Below are 18,220 nucleotides of genomic sequence, written 5' to 3'. Positions count from 1 at the left end.
TAATTCCCACCAGACATCCCACCACCCACATGCACCGGGTCCCTTCCTCTCTTGCCTGCCCTACAGGTCCCCGTTCTCTTTGGTCCCTACTTCCCGCTTGAAAAGAATGGGGGAGTGGGCGCGGTTCGCAGGGCGGAAGCCGAGCGACAAGAGCGCGCGCGGGGGGCGGTGGGGGGAGGGGAGACGAGCACGGGTTGCCAGTTCAGGCTCGGGACGACGGCCGCACGGCTTCTGGCACCCATGTGAGCGTCACGAACAGCCGCACGCACCCCAGCACCCCTCCTGCCCGGTGCGTACTAAGACGCTGCAGGGTACGCTGCGCTCCCGCCATGCACGTTGCGCGCGAGCGTGCGTCTGAGCCTCCCACTCCCCCGTGCCCTGCGCCCCCTGCCCCGGAGTATATTTTCCTCCTTCCCCCCACCCCGCGCTCGGATGTGCCGGTGTTCAGCTAGCCCTCCGCCCTCCATGCTTACAGAGCTCCTCAAGCGGCCGTGCGCACTGCGCCCCCTTCCGCCAACCGGCCCAGGCCGCGTTTCTAACCACGCCGGCGGTCCCGAGACTTTGCGCGTGCAAAAGGCTGGGCCGCGCCGCAAAGTAAGTCTGAAACAGTCCCCTTCTGAGCCTGCACCCAGTGCTGGGAGTTAGGAGTCCTGAGTCTCTTCTGCGGAATTAAAAATACCTGTAGCGACCAGGAAGCCTGATGCTCGGGCCCCCTCCGGCCGCCCCTGTCCCCGATTGTGACCCGCTGCTGCCAAAGCCGGGCTTCGGCCCAGGGCGGGGGCCGCTGGCGAGGAGGTCCCGCCACCCGCCTCCAGATGGGCGCGGACACCACACAAGCGTGGCTCCGCCGCCGCTCAGATCTGAAGTCCGGCTTTGACGCTCCTGGAACCTCTGATGCGGGACGGCCCTCTGCCGTAGGCGTCGCCTTTTCCTCCCAGGAGGGCAGAGTGTATTCTGGGATATACACCTCTCAGGAAACCCGCCTTCCACGCCGGCCTTTAAAAGAAAAGAATAAATAACTAAAAATCCGCGCAAAGCGGGAAGATGCTCACGCCCGGGGTTGGGGCGGCCGTGCGCGCCCAGGCCAGGCTGGAGGGGGCTAATGTGGCCCTCCCGCCCGCCCGTCGGCCTTTCTGTGACTTTTCTCTGCTAAACCTCGAATCAGTTAGCGTACCTATTCCTACAGATTTTTTCAGATTAAGGAGAGAGTTCCCCAATGTTCGCTTTGCTTTGCAAATAGCCCCCTTAGTTAAATGAACCGAGTTTGTGCCTTTAAAGTACTATAATAGCCCTATATTATAGTCAGCCCTACATTAAGAAAAAAAAAATAAGCCCATCGTATTTGTGCTTTCTTTGATGTGCAGAAACATGTGTCTCTGGCCGATAGGCTTTATTTTTTTTGTAACGAAATTTTTTGGTTGATGTTTTCGAAAGGCCGTTTCAGCGCCGTCGTTAATGAACTAATTGATTTTCAGATTTCAAGGCGGTGGTGTGTAATTGCTGTAACCACTCAGGAATTTCAGCGCACACTAGACTCTTAAAACTCCTCCAGCTCAAGCGCTTCCAGACACCATCCCATGCTTGCTGGAGGTGAGAAGCCGGGCTTTGCCAGGAAGCGATGGACTGCCTCTCCTCGAACTGCGACTCTGAGGCGACGTTTCCGTTAAGCCCGGCCGAGAGCCCCCCGGGAGAGGACAGCGGAAGCTCCAGGCCGCAGGGTCGTGGAAAGGTGGGAGGAGGTCGGCGACGCTCGGCTGCCCTCTTCCTCTGCCCCATCCCTGGCCGATCCGGGCGCTCCAGGAGTATCCCCACCCTCCCCGGAGGACACTGGGTGTCTGTGTGCGTTGGGAGGGGCGCGCCAAGTCCCCAGGCACCTTCTCAGAGACGGGGGAGAAAGCGGGGCCGGGTTTGGAAGACCGGGAAGGAAAATGCAGAGGAAAGGCTACCCTCTCACCCCCGGGTAAAATTAGACAAAAACGTTTGGCCGCTGTTTACCCAAACCTGGCGCGGCTTCGGTGGTTCCCTGTGGCCCTCGCTCAGGGACTTTGCTAATCACTATAATTAATTACAGTGGCACTCACTGTTTTTGTTCTCCTAAATGCATGGCCTTGAGGGAGAGAAGTAGGCAGCAGTTACTCCATTCTTCGGACAGGAAACACTGCCCGGGCCGGCCCCCTGGAGCCCCCAACCCCAGAACCCGAAGTTGTCCCCGACAAGCAAGTGCGAGAAGGATCGCGCTCTTTTCGGAATCGCAGAGGGCAGAAGCAGCCTTAGGCAGGCCCAGATGGGCGGCTGGATCTCCCGCCCTGGGGTACCCTCTTCCCCCGCCCCCGGCGCGGCCGGGGCACCCCCGGCGGAGGACAGAACACTCAGGGACCGGGGGTGCCTGCGGATCCGCCCTAGTTCCTGCGATGTAATCAAATAATCGGAGAGACGCTGCCAACCTAAAAGCAAACACTTTCTCCAAAGGAGCATCTTCCACTGAGAGAATTGATTAAAAACAAAACAAAAAGAGAAGTAAACTTCGCTCCCTCTACTGTCTGGGGACGAGTGAGGGGAGCCAGTTACTGTCTTGACCTGGTGAGGAATGACTCATTACGAAATTGCTCTGGATACCTGTGATTACTTTTAAATAATGAGTAGTAATATAGTAGTTGTCTGATCATTTCTGGGAGTAGCAATGACCCCCGGCAGAGGTGGTGGTATCTCCATGGGGCTTCCACAAGGAGAGGAGAGAGAAATCGAGGAGCTCTGGGAGATAGGTCAGACTAAAAAAGCCTCCGAGCCATGAAATAGTCATATACGCGATACTGGACGCCAGCGGAATTTTCTGTAGAAACCATATGGTGCTAATTGCTTGTGTAGACAAGGGCTTATAAAACGAATGCGTTCGAATCTCCGTAGTCCTGGATTTTCTGTTGCCTTGGCTTGCTCCAGCGGTTGAAGTTCTCCTTAAACACCACGGCAGAGTTTCGAAACCCCCTCCCCCAAATCTAGTGCTCGGAATGGGAAGGGTCCTGCCCCCGCCCCCACCTCCTCAGTGACTAAGTCTCTGATCCCCTCCTGCCATCGCCGCACGCAGCCTCTCCGGGAGCCCATCCCCAGTGGAACATCTGCGCGTTTCCCTCTTGATCTCGGTTTCCGCAGGGGATGGGCCTCAGGTAGGCGCCGGGCGCGGCCTGGGGAAAAACAGTTGCGGAGCATCTGAAGCGGAAAATCCAAGCAGATGTGGGGCGGCCTGGGCCCGCCCCTTTCCTCTTGGGGCCTCAATTTCTTCCAGATCAGTTTCCTAATGGAAAATTTCTAAGAGATGGAGGGTATGCCGAGGCTTGCTCCTGCGCCTCGGGGTGCGCAGGAGCGCTTCAAGCAAGACAAACTGGGGGTGGGGGCGCCCCGCAAGCAGGCCCCGCGCTGGAAGCTCGAGGCCTCAATGTGTCGGAACTCTCTTCCCACCCGTCCTCTTCCTGCCCTCAGCTTCCATTTATTCTAGACTCTGCTGGCTCTTTCTGAGCCAGTAGGGGAATCGCTGTTTCTGGTGATGACCGACCTGGGGTCATCCGTTGCGTTTATGCCTTTTCTCTGGTCTCAAAGTGTCCATGCTGTGTGTGAGGCGCTGGGCGTTAGGTCCAAACCATAGACCAGGAAGTACTCCTCGCACCAAGAGACCAGGAGCGAGGGACATGCAGCAGGTGTCCCAAGCCGGGACCGTGCGTTTAGTGCTTTTTCCAGTTTACACAGAGTTTCTAGTCTGTGAGTGTTCATCCTAAGTATCCTGTTCCCCGCGGCCCGGGCTTTCCCTCCGGTAAGGAGAAAACCATAACCTGGCGCAGGGGCTCTTACTTCACTATTTCACAAGATATCACTATCCTCCCCACCTGGGAAATTTCGGGGTCCACACCCGAATACTTAGGGTACTTTTGGTGGTGCAGAGAGCCCAGGCCCATTGCCGTGTGTGTGTGTGTGTGTGTGTGTGTGTGTTGAATGAATGTGTTGGGGTGGGTAAACAATGCCCCCTTGGCATCTGCTGGGACTGGCTTTTGGCCTGAAACTGTCCCACACCGATATGTCTGCTAGCCTTTGAACACTCTGTTAAGCTCCCTCTCAGACCGCGCGATTCGAACCTGTCTGGCCGATGAGAGAACAGCGGCTGCCACTGTGAAGACCCAGTAGCGAGATCTCGAGTACGCTTTCCCGTAAAATGCGGGAAATTTGGTTTGAAGAAAGTTTCTGTTCTTGTTACTTGTCGGGTTTCTCCGACTTCCACTTAACCATGTTTCTGCGATCTGCGTAATCCCTTCAAGCCCGAAGGAATTCTCCTGGGTCTGTAATTGAGGATTGGAAGTCTTGAGGGTGAGGGAAGCGTTAAATCCTCCCCAAGCCCGAGAGGTCCCGGAGCGCACTCAGGGCGGCCTGCGCAAGCTGCGGCGGGGCCTAGCCGGCAGTCGGTTCCCCCTTGGAGCCCCTTCTCCAGGAAGCCCCGAGACGACAACTGTCGGCGCAGCCCGGCGCGGGATTCCAGGCGGGGAAGCGGGCCAGGCGCGCTGCGCTGGGCACTGCGTACCCGCGCCGCTCGCGTGCGGCCCTGACCCTCTGCGCTTACTGCTGCAAACAGGAAAGCGCTCCTGGATCTGAAATCCCAAGGGAAAGTGCTGGTTCCTTGGTGCGCCCGGCGTCTGGTGAGGGGCCACCAACTCCAAAGCTTGTGCAGCTTCGTGGTTTCAGAACACCAGCCCAGGGAGCCAAGGCCAAGGCTCTAGGTTTGGCAGGGCTTGGGGACAGGTGGGGGCCCAGCCGGTGTCTGCGCACTGTCCCGCCCACCGAGGGAGCTACGACGACTCCAATCGCCGTCAAACTTATGACTTTCAAAGGGGTCCTTGGAAAAGGAGCGTCAGCTGCGGACAAGGCGGTCGCAGGCCAGGCCCTCCGGGCGCTGGGGAAGGAGAGGTGGGTGCCGGGACATCATCGGGCAGTGAGTGTGAGGAGCAGCAAGCTCCTCGGGGATGGGGGGGGGGGGGGGGGGGGGTGGAGATGGCACCAAGAACCAAGATCCTAGCGCCAGACCTTGCGGCTTTGGCGTCTCACCTCCCGCGCCCACCTCCAGATCAGGCGGCCCACAGCCCCACAGCCTGCACACGGCCAAGGCACCCACAGGACCCCCTGCCCTGCGTCCACGGCATCTGCCCTCTGACCCGCGCGCCGGGGAAGCTGGCGTCGTCCCAGCGCACGCGTCTGCACCGTGTCTAGAGGGTTCAGACTCCTAGAATGAGTGGGGTTTGTGCTGCTGCCGCGGCAGGATGTAAGGAGGATCCTCTCGGGGTTGCAGGCACCGGAGGGCGGGAGCGGAGGAGGGGGCGGCGACGGGACGGATAGGAGGACTCTTGGGGCCCAGAGTGGCCCTGAGGGAGAATGCCAGGATGCCCTGCGGCCGTGTCTCCAACTGCGCTTCCCTACTCCAACTGCCTCCTGCCCCATTACCGTGGCCCGCACCAGCGCTCGCCCGATGACCCTTGTCCTGAAGCGCGCGCCCCAACCTCGAGTCCCAGAAATGCCGACTGCGCTAGGTCGGACTGCGGGACCTGGGGCTGTTGAGCCCTGTTCCCGCCGCGGCCGTGGGCGAGGCCTCGCCGCTAGGCTCGGCTCCCCGGCCCCCTGCCTCCGTCGGGGCCGCGCGTCCCCGCGGCCTCCGGCCCCTCCGGGTTAAGGCGCCGACCTCCTTTCGCTCTCGGGTTTCGAGGAGAGAAAGGGCAGAAGGGTCACTTCTGAGCCTCTCTCGCGCCTTTTCCTGATGGGGGGAGGGGGGCGGTCTTCCCTTCTGGCCTCCCGCTTTCTGCTTTCTGACCTGCGAAGAGGGGACAGTGCGGGCGCAGGAGCGGCGCGGGCTCGGGGGATTCGGTCCTTCCCGGCAGTGCATTTGGCCGGCGTGTCGCGCCGCCTCCCCTCGGCTGCGCCCGCCCGGGACCTACCCAGGAGCCACAGAGGAGGTCTTGGCATCTCTCCCTTTCTCCCTCCTTCGCCCCTCCCCGCCGCCCTTCCGAGTGCCCGGGTCCCGCGACCAGCTCGCAGGAGCCGGTCCCCGCGGCGCGCCGTGTGCACTCACCGCGACTTCCTCTAGCCCGGGAGCGCGCGGGTCTCTCCTGGGAGAGTCGCTGGAGACAGCGGCGCGGAGGCGCGCCTGTGACTCCGGGGCCGCGGCGGGGTCGGGAGGCGAGATTCGCCGCCCCCGCCCCCGCCGCGGTCCCTCCCCCCTCCCGCCCCCCCCCTCCCCGGGCCTCGGCGGCCCAGTGCTCCGCCCGAAGGCGGGTCCGCCATAAACAAACGCGGCTCGGTCGCACGTGGGCCGCGGAGCTTCTGCGCCTCGCGACAGATCGCGGGCTCCGGGCGCCGCGTCTTCAGGCACAGGGAACCGCCAGGGAGGGCAGGAGAGCGCGCCCGGGCCCGGCCCCCGCCGCCTCCGCCCAGCTCCCCTCCGCTACCCTCCCGCTCCATGGCTCCGCGGCCGCCGCCGCCCATGCCGCCCTCCAGGCCGGAGGGGCCTCGCGGCAGCGGGGTCGAACACTCGGTCAAGGACTAAACAGCACCGCCGCTTCCTCGCCGGCCCCTCTCCACCCTCTAAGGAAAGCCGAGGCGCGGGAGACAGGAGGGAGAAAGCAAGAGCCAGCAGAAGGGAGCGGGAAGTCGGGGCTCTGTTCGCCGCGGGACAGTCCAGCCGGGAGGAGGCTGCGCCCGGGGCGGCGCGGCCGGGTTGCGCCAAGCTCGGGGCCGGCGGCTGCAGAGAGGCGTCTCGGTGCCCCAGGCCGGCCCCGCGCACCTGCCGGCGGCCGGCGCCCCAGACTCACCTGGCCCCCGGCGCCCCCTTCCCCATCGCCGCCGCTGCAGCCGGAGCGGGGCTCCGCGGGCCTGGAGCACGGCCGGGTCTAATATGCCCGGAGCCGAGGCGCGATGAAGGAGAAGTCCAAGAATGCGGCCAAGACCAGGAGGGAGAAGGAAAATGGCGAGTTTTATGAGCTGGCCAAGCTGCTCCCGCTGCCGTCGGCCATCACCTCGCAGCTGGACAAGGCGTCCATCATCCGACTCACCACCAGCTACCTGAAGATGCGCGCGGTCTTCCCCGAAGGTGAGGCCGCAGGTGGGCGGCGGGGAGCGCCGGGGATCCCCGCGAACTTGGCCCCAGCGGGGAGCTGGAACCGGACCGGAGGGGCCGCCTCAGCCTTCCGGGCAGTGCCAGGGCGTCTTGGGGAGGCCGCGGCGGGGCTTCGGCTCCTGCTGGAGAGAGAGAAAGAGAGGCCAGGGCTTTGGCACCCGGGCGACCAGTCCATCTCCCGGCCCAGGGCTGGGCTGGGGCGAACCAAGAATTGTTCTGTGTTCATGCTAGTCCATTCTAGTCTAACTTCCTTTTTTTCTTTCTTCATTTATTTAATTCCCCCTTTTATCTTTTCCTTCCTTCATTCCTCTCTCTCTTTCTGTAGAGGGGAATCATATGCACCCTGCAGGGGTGAAGGGTGCTTGCTGCTCCCCCTGGGAGAGAGTGGAGTGCCCCAGGAGGCCCAGGCCCTGCAGGCCCTAGGCGGACGAGAGCACTGTGAGGACAGAGGCCTCAAACTCCCGCTTCTCAGGTCCCCTCTTCTCTGCTCGCCTCTCTTGGGGCTGGGGTGCGGGCAGTCAGGGTAGGAGAGACTGGCAGGAGAGAGAGAGGCGATCAGTTCAGAAATGGCAGGCGGGCCTGAGCATAGTCTTCTTTTCTGCATTGGCATTATAAACCCAGAGGGGCAGGTGCCACAGTGGGTAAAGTTCGCTGGGACCCGAGGATCCGGCAGACCGCGGTGGTCAGAAATGGTGGCGCACTGGGCCGGCATTCACCTCCAGCTCACGGCCTGCCTGCGGGTGACTGTGGCTGCCAGGCCAGGCACCTCTGAGCAGCAGAGCTGGGAGAGGCCTGGTCACCACGGCATTCGCTTTTGGTGTCCCCGCGGCCTTGAACCGATCATCTTCCAGTGGCTCGGTCCCCTGCTGGGGTCGTTGGGGCCTGGCACCAGAGATTCTGACACCTGGCCTGATGGGTGCCCCAAGACCTCCAGGCTGAGAAGCCATGAGGGCTGCATCGGCCTCTGGAGCTCCAGAAGCCCATGTGGGAGTAGGGAGACAACTTTAGCCCCAGGACACTGGAGGGTCGCTGCAGTGCAGCGACAGGTGTCCCTCCACCGCTGGGCACCTCAGTTAAGGCAGTCCCTGGGCCAGGTGATCCTCCCAAAGTCAGTGAGCTCGACCTTTCGCGGTCAGCAGCCCTAAGCCTGTTACTTGTAATCGTCTCTGGGTCTGGAGCTGCACTTCACACTGCCTCCCGGGTGGAGCGCAGAGGGCCTGTCCGCCAGCGCGGCTGGCCTGGCCGGGGAGCCAAGCGCGGGAGGACGGAGAGCCGAGGGTTGTGGCCTCCCCACGGCCTCCCAGCTGGGCGGTACAGGCCCAGGGTGCTTTCATCCCTGGCATGGAAGCCCCAGACCGGCCCACTGGAGCCCAGCATGCATTCTTCCACTTTCCAACCCCGTTCAACCGAGGTCCCCCTCCAGTCCTCCCACTGGGAGCTTTCGGACCAGGTGACCCCTCCAGCGGAGAAGAAAAAATAATTCGTCTCCAGCTGAAGTTTCAGTGAAAATTAAAAGAGAATTAAGTTTCATAAAGGACAAGTCTCCTTCCTAGCCGGGGAGGTGTGGTGGTCACTGGTTTGCTTGGGTGAGCTGGGTCTTAATCCGCATGCTACAAAGCCGGTGTGGCACCCCAATAGGACACCCGCCCCCTCTCCCCCTCCCCGTTGGAAATAGAAACAAACAAAGAAATGATGAGAACATTAAATGGTGTGGTTACTGATGATTTCAAATAAGCCGGAAATTTGTTAGAAAGGGAGGTCTGGAGAAAGAGGACTAATTGTAAGCCGTTTGTCGGGTGGGGGATTTCTAGGAGAGCCTGGTGGAAATTGGGAAGTGGTGCATGTACTGCTTCTGCAGATATTTGAACCGAGTCTGTGCGTTCCAGCTCTGGAAAACCAGTCTCCAGGCATTTGGGCCCGGAATGGCTTGGCCCTGAGACGGTGTCAGGGGTGGGGTGGCTGGAGGTCGCAGGACACTTGAGCACCAGGCCCAGGTGCTTTGTTTGGTAGTGGCCTGGTTGAGGGGCAGCCTGTGCGTCTCTGGGAGGTGACCATCTAGGTTGGAACTCTGTGAGGTCAGGAGAGAGCTGTGTGGCCCTAGAGTCTTGGAAATGGCCCTGAACCTGTGGGATCCCCATTGATCCAGACAGGCAGGAGGTAGCGGTCTCCTGCAGCACTGGCCTCGAGCGGTGGACCCACAGCCTCCCGACTGGTCCCTGCGCTCGCTCAGAGGCCTCTAGCTGGCAGATCTGGATGGCAGCAACGTTCCCCTCAAATCAGTCAGGGCTGAGGAGTTGAGAAGCCCACAGCTTCGGGCAGAGGAAAAGATGCGTTTAGACTGATCTGAATTATGCAGAATAACTTGTTCGCTCTCCCGGGAGCTCGGAAGGGCCGGGGCTTGGAAGCCGCACCTTCATTGATTTAACCTGTTGTGGGGGACTCGGATCTGCTCGGGGGATGTGGTGCGGGATTGGGACTGGGCCTGGCGTGGGGGAGCCGTTGAGGTCAGGGAGCTTTTAGGGTCAAAGCTGTCCTGGGTGGTGGCGGGAGCTCCCAGACCTGCTCCGGCTCTCTCTTGGCGGCTTCGGATGGAAAGATCCCGAGTGGAGCCGATGCGCCAAGAGCGATCTCACTGTTCGATGGCCCCAGAGTGAGCAGGATCCCTGGGTGAAGAAGGATCTAGAGATCAAGTTAGGACTTTGGGGTCAGAAAATGAATAACACAGTCCGAAGGAGCCACAGGAATCACCAGATTAACCCTTATACCTGAGGAAATTGAGACCAGAGAGGGGAGGACCTTTCTCCCAAGGTGCCAGCGCAAGGACAAGAGAAGGCCATTGTCACCGTGGCAGATCGGTGGGCCGCCTGTTCTCGGCCGCGCGCAGGAGAGGCAGCCGGCCTGGGCTCCTTTCATTCTCAAGACTGCCCCCGCGTGAGGAGAGAAAGAGGGCCTTGGAGAGTCCCTGTGCAGGAGCAAAGAGGCGACTGGAGCCAAGGTGGATGCTCCAAGGATAGGCCAGAGCACTGGCTTGGGGGTGCTGGTAGTTTTTACAGCCAGTCCAAAACTCAGCTCTGCCTGCCCTCCGGGGCCTCGTTCTCATTGTCTGTAAAATGGGCCTCTTAGCAGCTCCATCGCTGCACAGGGTTCCTGGGATCAAGAGTGAGGGACCAGGCGGTGCAGGTGGAACTCTAACATGTTCTTCCTCCAGTCACTCCGTTTTGTGAGCTCACCAAGTTTCCATGGCCAGCTGTGGCTTAAACAGCGGATTGCCTCACTCCGTGGACCTCCTGGGACTTACTGCTGGGAGTTGGAAGACTCACTGGGCCACGTCTTCTCCCCTTTCGCAGCGAACTAGGAAGCGGGAGGTAGATGGGCAGGAAAGCGGGCGGGAGAGCAAGGATGGCTTCCGAAGTGGACTCAGAATTGAAAACTTTGTGAGTTCACTGGCCGGTCGGGAAGGCCTGGTACACCCAGGGCTCAGGGGACTGCTGGGGCCCATGGGCTGCCTGCCCTCTTTGCAGTATGGCCGGCCTTCCCTTCAGGAAAGGGGGCGCTTTGGAAATACAGAAGCACCGGGGTGGGCAAACTCTTCTGCTCTCTGGCCATGGCTGCACGGGGACGACGCCAGGCAGGACGCGGGGCATGTTCCACCACAGGGTGATCTACGCTGGGCCTCAGGAAGCCAGAGTCAGAGCAGCAGGAGCTCCACGGCCAATCTCACCGGGATTCCTGTGCCCCGGGGTGGCACAGAGGATGGCTTCCCTTCCCTGCCCTCGCACGCACGGCTGGCAGGAGGGACTGGCCCAGGGTCTGGGCTCAGAAATGGACTTGGAAGCTAAGAGTGACTATAGGAAGGAGAACAGAGGCCCCCGCCCCTTTTCCCAGACCAGAAGTCTCCAGACAGGTGTGGGCGAGAAAGAGGGGGAAGGGACAGCGACAGTGAGCACAACATTCACTTAAAAAGAAGTGAAAATGTCCTTCATACACAAAAGTAAGTGGGGTTGGAGGTCTGAATTATTCCAGTGTGGAGAATTATCTGGCTTTAGATTCTGGCAGGGACCCCCAGACACACACACACACTAGAGGGCCAGGAGAAGGGAGGCCCTCCTAGAAATTGTCAGGAACGGAAGCACTTTGACTTAGAGGGTTTGGTGAGGAGACACTCGCCCTAAACTGACATGGGGTCACAGACTCCAAGTCTTTATCACAGCCCGAAATGTAGCTTTTTTAAAAAAAAAAAAAAAAAAGCCTTATTTTTTAGAATAATGTGGATTTTTACAATCCTCTCCCCATCTCTACTTGGGAGCCTGACATGCTGTGGGGTCCGGCGGGGGGAAAGCTTGCAGTCGCTGAGCAGGAAGCTCTGGGCAGTGGTGAAGGGACCTCCCCGGGGCCCTGGCGGTGGCGAGGAACTGGAGCGCGCGCGTGTGGCAGATTCAACCCCCGGGAGCCGGCGCTCAGGGCCTGGCCCAGGCGCTCCGGGGCGCGGCAAGGGCGCCTCCTCCGAGCGGCGCTGGGCGCTGCGCACTCGTTACTGCGGCGGCGGCCGGGCCTCCATCCCACCCCTCAAAGTCTAAGCATTAGGCATTGGGGTCGTGGGGACTTCAGTCTGTCGTCTGAGCACGTACGACACTGGCCCGCGGCCAGGCAAGGCCAGGTTGGAGGCCCCCTCCGCTGCCCTGCTCCGTCGTCGGGCCCGAGTCAGGTCTTCTCCAGGCGCCCATCTCTACCACTCCCGTCGCACCCGGTCCCCAGCCCGCGCTGCGACTGTTGGTTTGGAACAGGGCTTAAGGGCCGGGCTTTTCAGGGATCCCGGAGAGAACGAAGCATTCCACCACCGGAAAAAGGCTGAAGTGCGCGGAGGAGCCCCAGAACCACGACGATTTCCTGGGGTCCTGGAGTTGAGGGAGAAGGCTATATTAGAGACGCAGGCTTCTTCGACGGGCTCTCCTAGAACAGCGAGGCAGGGGCTCGGCCCCAAGCTCCCCCCGTTACAACCTTGCACAGGCTCCTGGGGCCCGGTAGCCCCGAAGGGAGTTCCTGAGCATGCGCCCCCGCGGTGGTCGTGCTCTGAATTCCGTGTTGTAAACGCCGTAGTGACGGGCATTGGACGCTGGCTCCGCAGTGGGCCCTGTCGGGACGTGCGCCTTGTGAGGGGAGAAGAGAGAGCGCGGTGGGAGCCGAATAGCCCATCCTTACTCCCCCAATATGCACACACCCTTCTTGACTTTGGAGTGTTTTGCAATCAGCAAGCGTGACTTGTGTCCTCAGATGGCCCACGACACGCGAAAGGCCACGCTTGGTAATAACACGCCCCCTCCACAGGCGCCGGGGTAGTTACTGGGGGAGGGGGAGCCGAGGAGAGGGCTGGAGGCAGGATGGAAGGGGAGAGCAAGAGAAGGCTGGACCAAGGTAGTGGCAGCCTGGGCAAACAAGGAGGCCTTCTGCTGGACTGAGCTCTTCGCTCGGCGCCTGGCAGTTTAGCTCATTTAATCCCCAAACCACCCCATTTTAGAGGTAAGAAGTAAAGGTTAGGGGTCAGGGCACTTGCTGGGGATCAGAGCGTCCAGCCTGGCCCAGCTGGCATCTTGAACGTGGAAGGAGGAGGCAGGAGGAGGTGAGACCCCCCCCCCACCTGTCCTCCGCGTTTTTATCAATCCCAGATCCAATTTTTCATGGAAGGGTGGTGGCACGGTCTGGCCGTCCCCTGTTATTAACCCCACTTAATTTTCATAAGATCATAGAGGAGTCTTTTTGTCATCGGTTTAGATACCCAAGGTTGCCCTTGGGGATATGTGAGATCTGCCGTCCATCCTAGGTGTTTTTTTCAAAGTCCAGACCATTTCTCCAGGTTCAGACCCAGGGGTCACTGGCCGCAGCAAGAGTCCTGCTCCCAGGCCCAGAAGAAGCAAACCTCGCTGCCTCCTCTAGGTCTCAACTCGTGTGTCCCCTCAACTGAAAGGGGTGACCCTACCTCACAGTGAGGGGACCCCTCCACCACCTCCCCTTTGAGCAGAATCGTCTTATTTGTGTGGTTCCATGATTATGCTCTGTTACCTGCATCTGGAGGATGGGACCCAGCAGGTAACCTCAGGGCCTGGCTAGGGCCCCTGCACAGCAGCCACTCAAGAGCTGTTTGTTGACTGAGTGAGCATCCAGAGAGGAGGGACCATATTTAGATAGCTCCTGTGGCAGGCCAAAGAGCCAGCTGAGTGTGGATACCAAGGTGCAGGCACCCACACATCCTCACAGGCAAAGGGGGAAGCAGGATACCTGGCTCCTCTTCTCTCTGACCTAGTGGCTGACGCCCTCCCCATGACCTACCTGGCCATCTGGACTCCCAGTAGCTGAAAGTCCCCCTCAGATTCCCTTGCTGACACATGAAGGACAAGCTGGACCCCTGCAGGAAGCCACAGGTGGGGCTTGGGACCCCAAGCTGCTCCCCTAAAGTGAAGAGTGGCTCCCGAGATCAGGTAAGACAGACCACCAATGGCTGATAACCTTGGAGGAACTTAGTCCAGTCTTTTCTTACACTCCTCTCATTTTTCAAACAAATAAAGCCCTTTGTTAGGTCCAGGTAAGGGCCACATGCCCAGGGCCTCGCTTTTTGGGGAGTATATATGGCTTTATAGTACCAAGATGATTATTTTTTTGTTACAAATCTTACCTTTTTTGGTCTCCGTGTTCAGCCTAAAGTAGATTTTTATGGGCTGAGCGAAAGGCCTCGCCCACGGTGGTTTCTAATGGAAGAGCTGGCAGCACCAAGGCCCTGGGATGAGGTGGCATGGGGGCAGGGATGCTGGAGGGGATCTCCCCCACACCTACCACCTCTGCCAGGTCCGGAAGGGGCTGTTGGACCAAATCTCTGCCCGAAAAGTGGAGGCTTCGGGAAGTTGTGGGAAAAATGGTAATGATACAAGGGACTAAGTCTCTCTTAAAGTATCAGGGTATTTGAGTTATAGGGAAAATTGTCCCGTGTACTCAATGCACACAAGACTAGAGCCTGCAACAAAGCTTTTGGGAGAGCTGGATGGGGAATCTGGTCTGGGGGTCAGTATTGAAGGTGGAGATTTCCCCAGGTCGCTGGGCCCCAGACTCTTCTAGAAGCCCAAGGCCGGGAGGCTGAGACTACTGTCCCCACCGAGCCAGGCAAGGGTGGCTTGGCCCAAAGCGGGGGAAGAACCCATGAGTAGGGTAAAGGACTGTTGCCAGAGCACATTTGTCCACTTTCAGAAATCAGCCTTCCCCAGGCTCTTATTAAATTATTTCTTCATTCAAGCCCCGCAGCTTTGAAGTTTTGGTTCTTTCCATTTCTGGTTAAGTGGATTAAACACTACCGCCAGGACGGCTGCCTGGATGTGAGGGGAGGAAGGACCTGCCCGTGAGAGCCAATGGCGCACGACTGTGGTCACTGTGGTCATCCTGGGGAGCGGAATGGGGCGGACAGTGGTCTCCTGGGGTTAAGGAGACACCTCGGTTCACGTGGCGGACGCTGCGGGACTGCGATCCTATTTGTGGGATCAGATCGGGATGTGTGGAAATCAGCCACTTCCCTCTGGGGAGACCCGGGTAAGCCCCTAATTCCTAGAGCCCAGGAGGAGAAATTAAAGGTCATCCCTTTTTTGGTTGCCCAACAGAGTTTGTCTGGAAGGGTCTCCAAAGCCGGGGGGCAGGGGGAGAGGGGCTGGGCCCCGAGGTGCTCTGGGCCAGGGAGGCTCCCTCGCGCTAGGGGTGCGTTTTCCGCGTCTCTGGGGTCGAGGCTTCCAGAAGCCGGGATGCACCGGGCGCCCGCAGGGACAGTGGGCGACCCAGGGCGGCTACGCAGCGACTCTCCGGGAACCCACTCCCGCCGCCCGCTCAGAGGGGCTTTGCGGTCCTGGAAACAGTGCCTGGATTCGCCGTGGCTGGGCAGGGTTCCCTGCCCTGCGCGTCGGGCTCTGGCCTCTGGTCCCACACTCCCCGCGCGCAACGGGCTGGAGGCCAGCCTGGCCCGCAGTTCTGGGCGGAGGGGAGGCGAACGCGCCAGCGTAGCCATAGCGCACAGGGTCGCAGCCGGGCGTGGGAGATGCGCGAGTGGGCCTGGAGCCTGGGGGCGCGTTCTCTGCGGGGGAGGGAACGGGGCGCAGGCTGAGACAGAGGTCACAGGCCTTTGCCACCTCGCGCTAGGGCTGCGGCACTAACTGCAGGGTTGAGGGCCAGGCCCCCAGCGAAGGGACTCCAGGGAGCGGCTGGGGGTTTCTCCCAGCTGGCGCTTAGCGCTTTGCTTCGAAACCTTACTCGGCTTTCCAGCTTCCTCCCGAGGGTGCGGGGAAAAGCCTGGGATCTCCGGGGTCGCAGCAGTTGAGCCGAGGGCGCAGCAGAGGGAGGTCTGCTGGGCACGGCCGCCTTTCCCCTGGTGCGTTTTCTGCAACACTGGTGGCCTTCGAGGAGGTGGTGGGGAGCAACAGGAGGCCTTGGGAGGGGCCGGTTAAGAAGCAGAGGCGCTAGGGGACCCCAATTAAGTGACAACAGACACTACCTAGTTACCATCGGCTCTCACTGCCTTCGGCCCATCCCCCGCCCCGCCGCAGGCTCCTTTGGAGTTTGCGCTCGGGAAGTCCCCAGGTAAACCCTGCCTGGGCTATAGCTCTTGGATTGGAGCTCCCAGGGCGCCTGTAAGGGCCGGCGCGTCCGAGAGATTACAAGAGGTTGAAAAAAGATCTTTTTTTATATGCCAAAAGATCGGGGAGGGCTTTTCGTCGGTGGCTGGCTGTCTTTGGGAAAACGTGGTTGCCAGCGATGCGGGGAAGGGAGGGGTGAGGGAGGGTGCTCGGGGAAATACGGGTCAGATCGATATCCCCGTTTGGCGACGAGGATGACCGATTTCAAAGCGGATTAGATTACTTTGTGGCATTTCGAATAAAACAGCAATTTCAGAGCCGTGAGCACCTGAGCGACCCCCGGGAGCCTGGCGGGCTCAGTGCGCGCCGGGCGCCTGGACCTGAGGCCTTGGCGGGGCAGGAATTTCTCCTCTGACCTTTTTCTTTTTAATCGAGGGCAAAGGAGCGACGGAGAGGGTGCAGACGGTGGCCTGCAGGGTCCGGGGGTAGGCGGCACGCAGGACGCTCGGGACTCCGGGGCAACCAGGTCGCCGGGTGCGGAGGTTCCGTGCGCCCCGCCCGGCGCCCCGGCCTCTGGCTGAGCGCTGCCGTTTACTGATTTGCTTTACTCTCCCGCCCAGGTTTAGGAGACGCGTGGGGACAGCCTAGCCGCGCCGGGCCCCTGGACAGCGTCGCCAAGGAGCTGGGATCACACTTGCTGCAGGTAGAGGCACCGCCAACGGCCCTGCGGGCGCCCGGGTGGAGGCTCCCTTCCGACCCCGCCATCCCGGTCTCCAGACGTCCCTCCCCACGGAGCTCGGGGCGGATCCGTAGGCCGCCCTCAGGCTGCAGCAGTCATCCCGAAATAATGCCCAGACCCCGAGCAAGAGGCTTCCCCACCCCCTGGGAGGGTCAGATCCGAGTATGGACTCAGCTCAACGAGTGCAGCCTCGGGCCAGCCCCAACCCCTACCCGGCACCTCGACGCCCCCACCCTGCAGCCCCGGGACTCTCTAGCCGCCCCCCCACCCCCAGACCTAGGCAGAAGGGCGCCCCTGGGCGTGGTTAAGTCCTTTCCAACTTTACTTCCCTCAGCAAACTTTTATGGAGAGCTTCCTCCGTGCCAGACGCTGTGCCAGGCGCTGGAGCCAGAGAAAGAATGATCAGGACGCCTTGAGCTAGAGTGCCGCGGCTCTAAGGCGTCTGACAGTTGTGTGTGTCTGGAGGGAAATAAAGGAGACACAGCATCACTAATAGAATATTAACAATTGGCATTTATTGAGAGTTTACCACGGGCCAGATTCTGTTCTAAATCTTACCATATCTCCTGGCTTCACCACCCACCTAGAGTGGACTTTATTTTTAGCTTCATTTTTTTTTTCAGAGGAGGAAGCTGAGGCACAGAGAGGTTAAGTAACGGGCCTGAGGTCACACAGCAAGTGGTGGAGCCGGGTTCAACCCAAGTGGTTCAGTTCTTGAGTGATCTAGCTCACGACATGGTGCGCCTCCGGGGTCACCTGGTTCAAGGAGAGAACCCTTGCTTGGTCTGTGGCCCGTCCCTTAGCGCCCCAGCCCGGGAGCCGTTCAGTCCACGGCTGCTAAACCGCCCCTGACCTCGGATTTCCCTCCACAGTGTTTGGGGCGCGGGCCGAGCAACCGTGCGCACGACTGGCCACTTCCAAGTTGGCGGCTGGCGCTAGGCGGGGACAGCAAAGCCTCGTGCCTCGGAATCTTTCAAATGCCCTTTACAGAGCCTCATCAACGACCCGATTCATTCCCCCCCTCCCGTCATTTGTCTCTGCCATCGAAAAATGCCTACCGAGAGCTACTTTGCATTTCCTCCTTCTATTTTGTGTTTTCTTTAAAAGAAAAAAAAAAGTTGGCCGCGGGACACTGTGACTTGGGTTGGCCAGTCGGCCATGAGCTCCGCATTTCGAAAAAGCAGATCTTTTCAAAACTCTTTTGCCCCAAATGCCCCAGTGTGATTTATTTTTTAAAAAGGCGTGCCTTGGGGAAGAGAAGATCCGGGGGCATATTTGAAACCCGAAGCTTTACAACAGAAAGCGGACGGTGTGGGAGCCGGGCGGGTAATGGCGCTCTTGGAGTCGTTCCCGCGCGCCCCGCGCTCTCCTCCCACCCTCTCTTCCAGCTCCGCGCGCGGTATTTTGCATGTTTGACACTCTTACATATTATAAGTGACACTAATATCAGGGACAACTAAGTGCCTGGGAACTCCAGTGAAAACCTGGTGGGCAAAGTCAACACCCCCAAGTTTCTCCCACTGTGCATTTAATTAATTCCGGAGTGGTGTGTGGACGGCGTCTTTGCAGTTAATGTACATGCAAGCGCATTAGGTAATTTGAAGCTATGAAGGCTACCCAACATTTTCCGTTAAGGATATTATTTTTTTAGCTACTGCTGGCAACTTTCAGAATTTAATTATGATAATTTTTTCTCTTTTAACTCATATGGCTAGCTGTCAGATACTGTTTCATTAAATG

At 59.8% G+C, this 18,220-nt stretch overlaps 2 protein-coding genes across 2 annotated transcripts in view; one reads left to right on the top strand and one right to left on the bottom strand.

Annotated features, from left to right (window-relative positions):
• LOC124234385 (translation initiation factor IF-2-like) overlaps positions 1 to 6,862 on the bottom strand; it is a 61,664-nt gene extending 54,802 nt beyond the window's left edge. Inside the window, exons 1-3 of the mRNA XM_046651748.1 lie at positions 6,837 to 6,862; positions 6,098 to 6,449; positions 680 to 996 (exon numbers count right to left, since the gene is read on the bottom strand). Coding sequence (XP_046507704.1) covers positions 680 to 996; positions 6,098 to 6,449; positions 6,837 to 6,862 — 695 coding nt within the window. The remainder of the gene's footprint in view (positions 1 to 679; positions 997 to 6,097; positions 6,450 to 6,836) is intronic.
• LOC124234384 (single-minded homolog 2) overlaps positions 6,335 to 18,220 on the top strand; it is a 48,135-nt gene continuing 36,249 nt past the window's right edge. Inside the window, exons 1-2 of the mRNA XM_046651747.1 lie at positions 6,335 to 7,114; positions 16,362 to 16,444. Of these exons, the coding sequence (XP_046507703.1) occupies positions 6,940 to 7,114; positions 16,362 to 16,444 (258 nt within the window). The 5' untranslated portion in view covers positions 6,335 to 6,939. The remainder of the gene's footprint in view (positions 7,115 to 16,361; positions 16,445 to 18,220) is intronic.

The sequence above is a fragment of the Equus quagga genome, unplaced genomic scaffold (genome assembly GCF_021613505.1).
Source record: "Equus quagga isolate Etosha38 unplaced genomic scaffold, UCLA_HA_Equagga_1.0 73442_RagTag, whole genome shotgun sequence".
NCBI lineage: Eukaryota > Metazoa > Chordata > Mammalia > Perissodactyla > Equidae > Equus > Equus quagga.
Note: the sequence above shows the minus strand (reverse complement) of the source record. Positions and strands in the feature narration are given on the sequence as shown.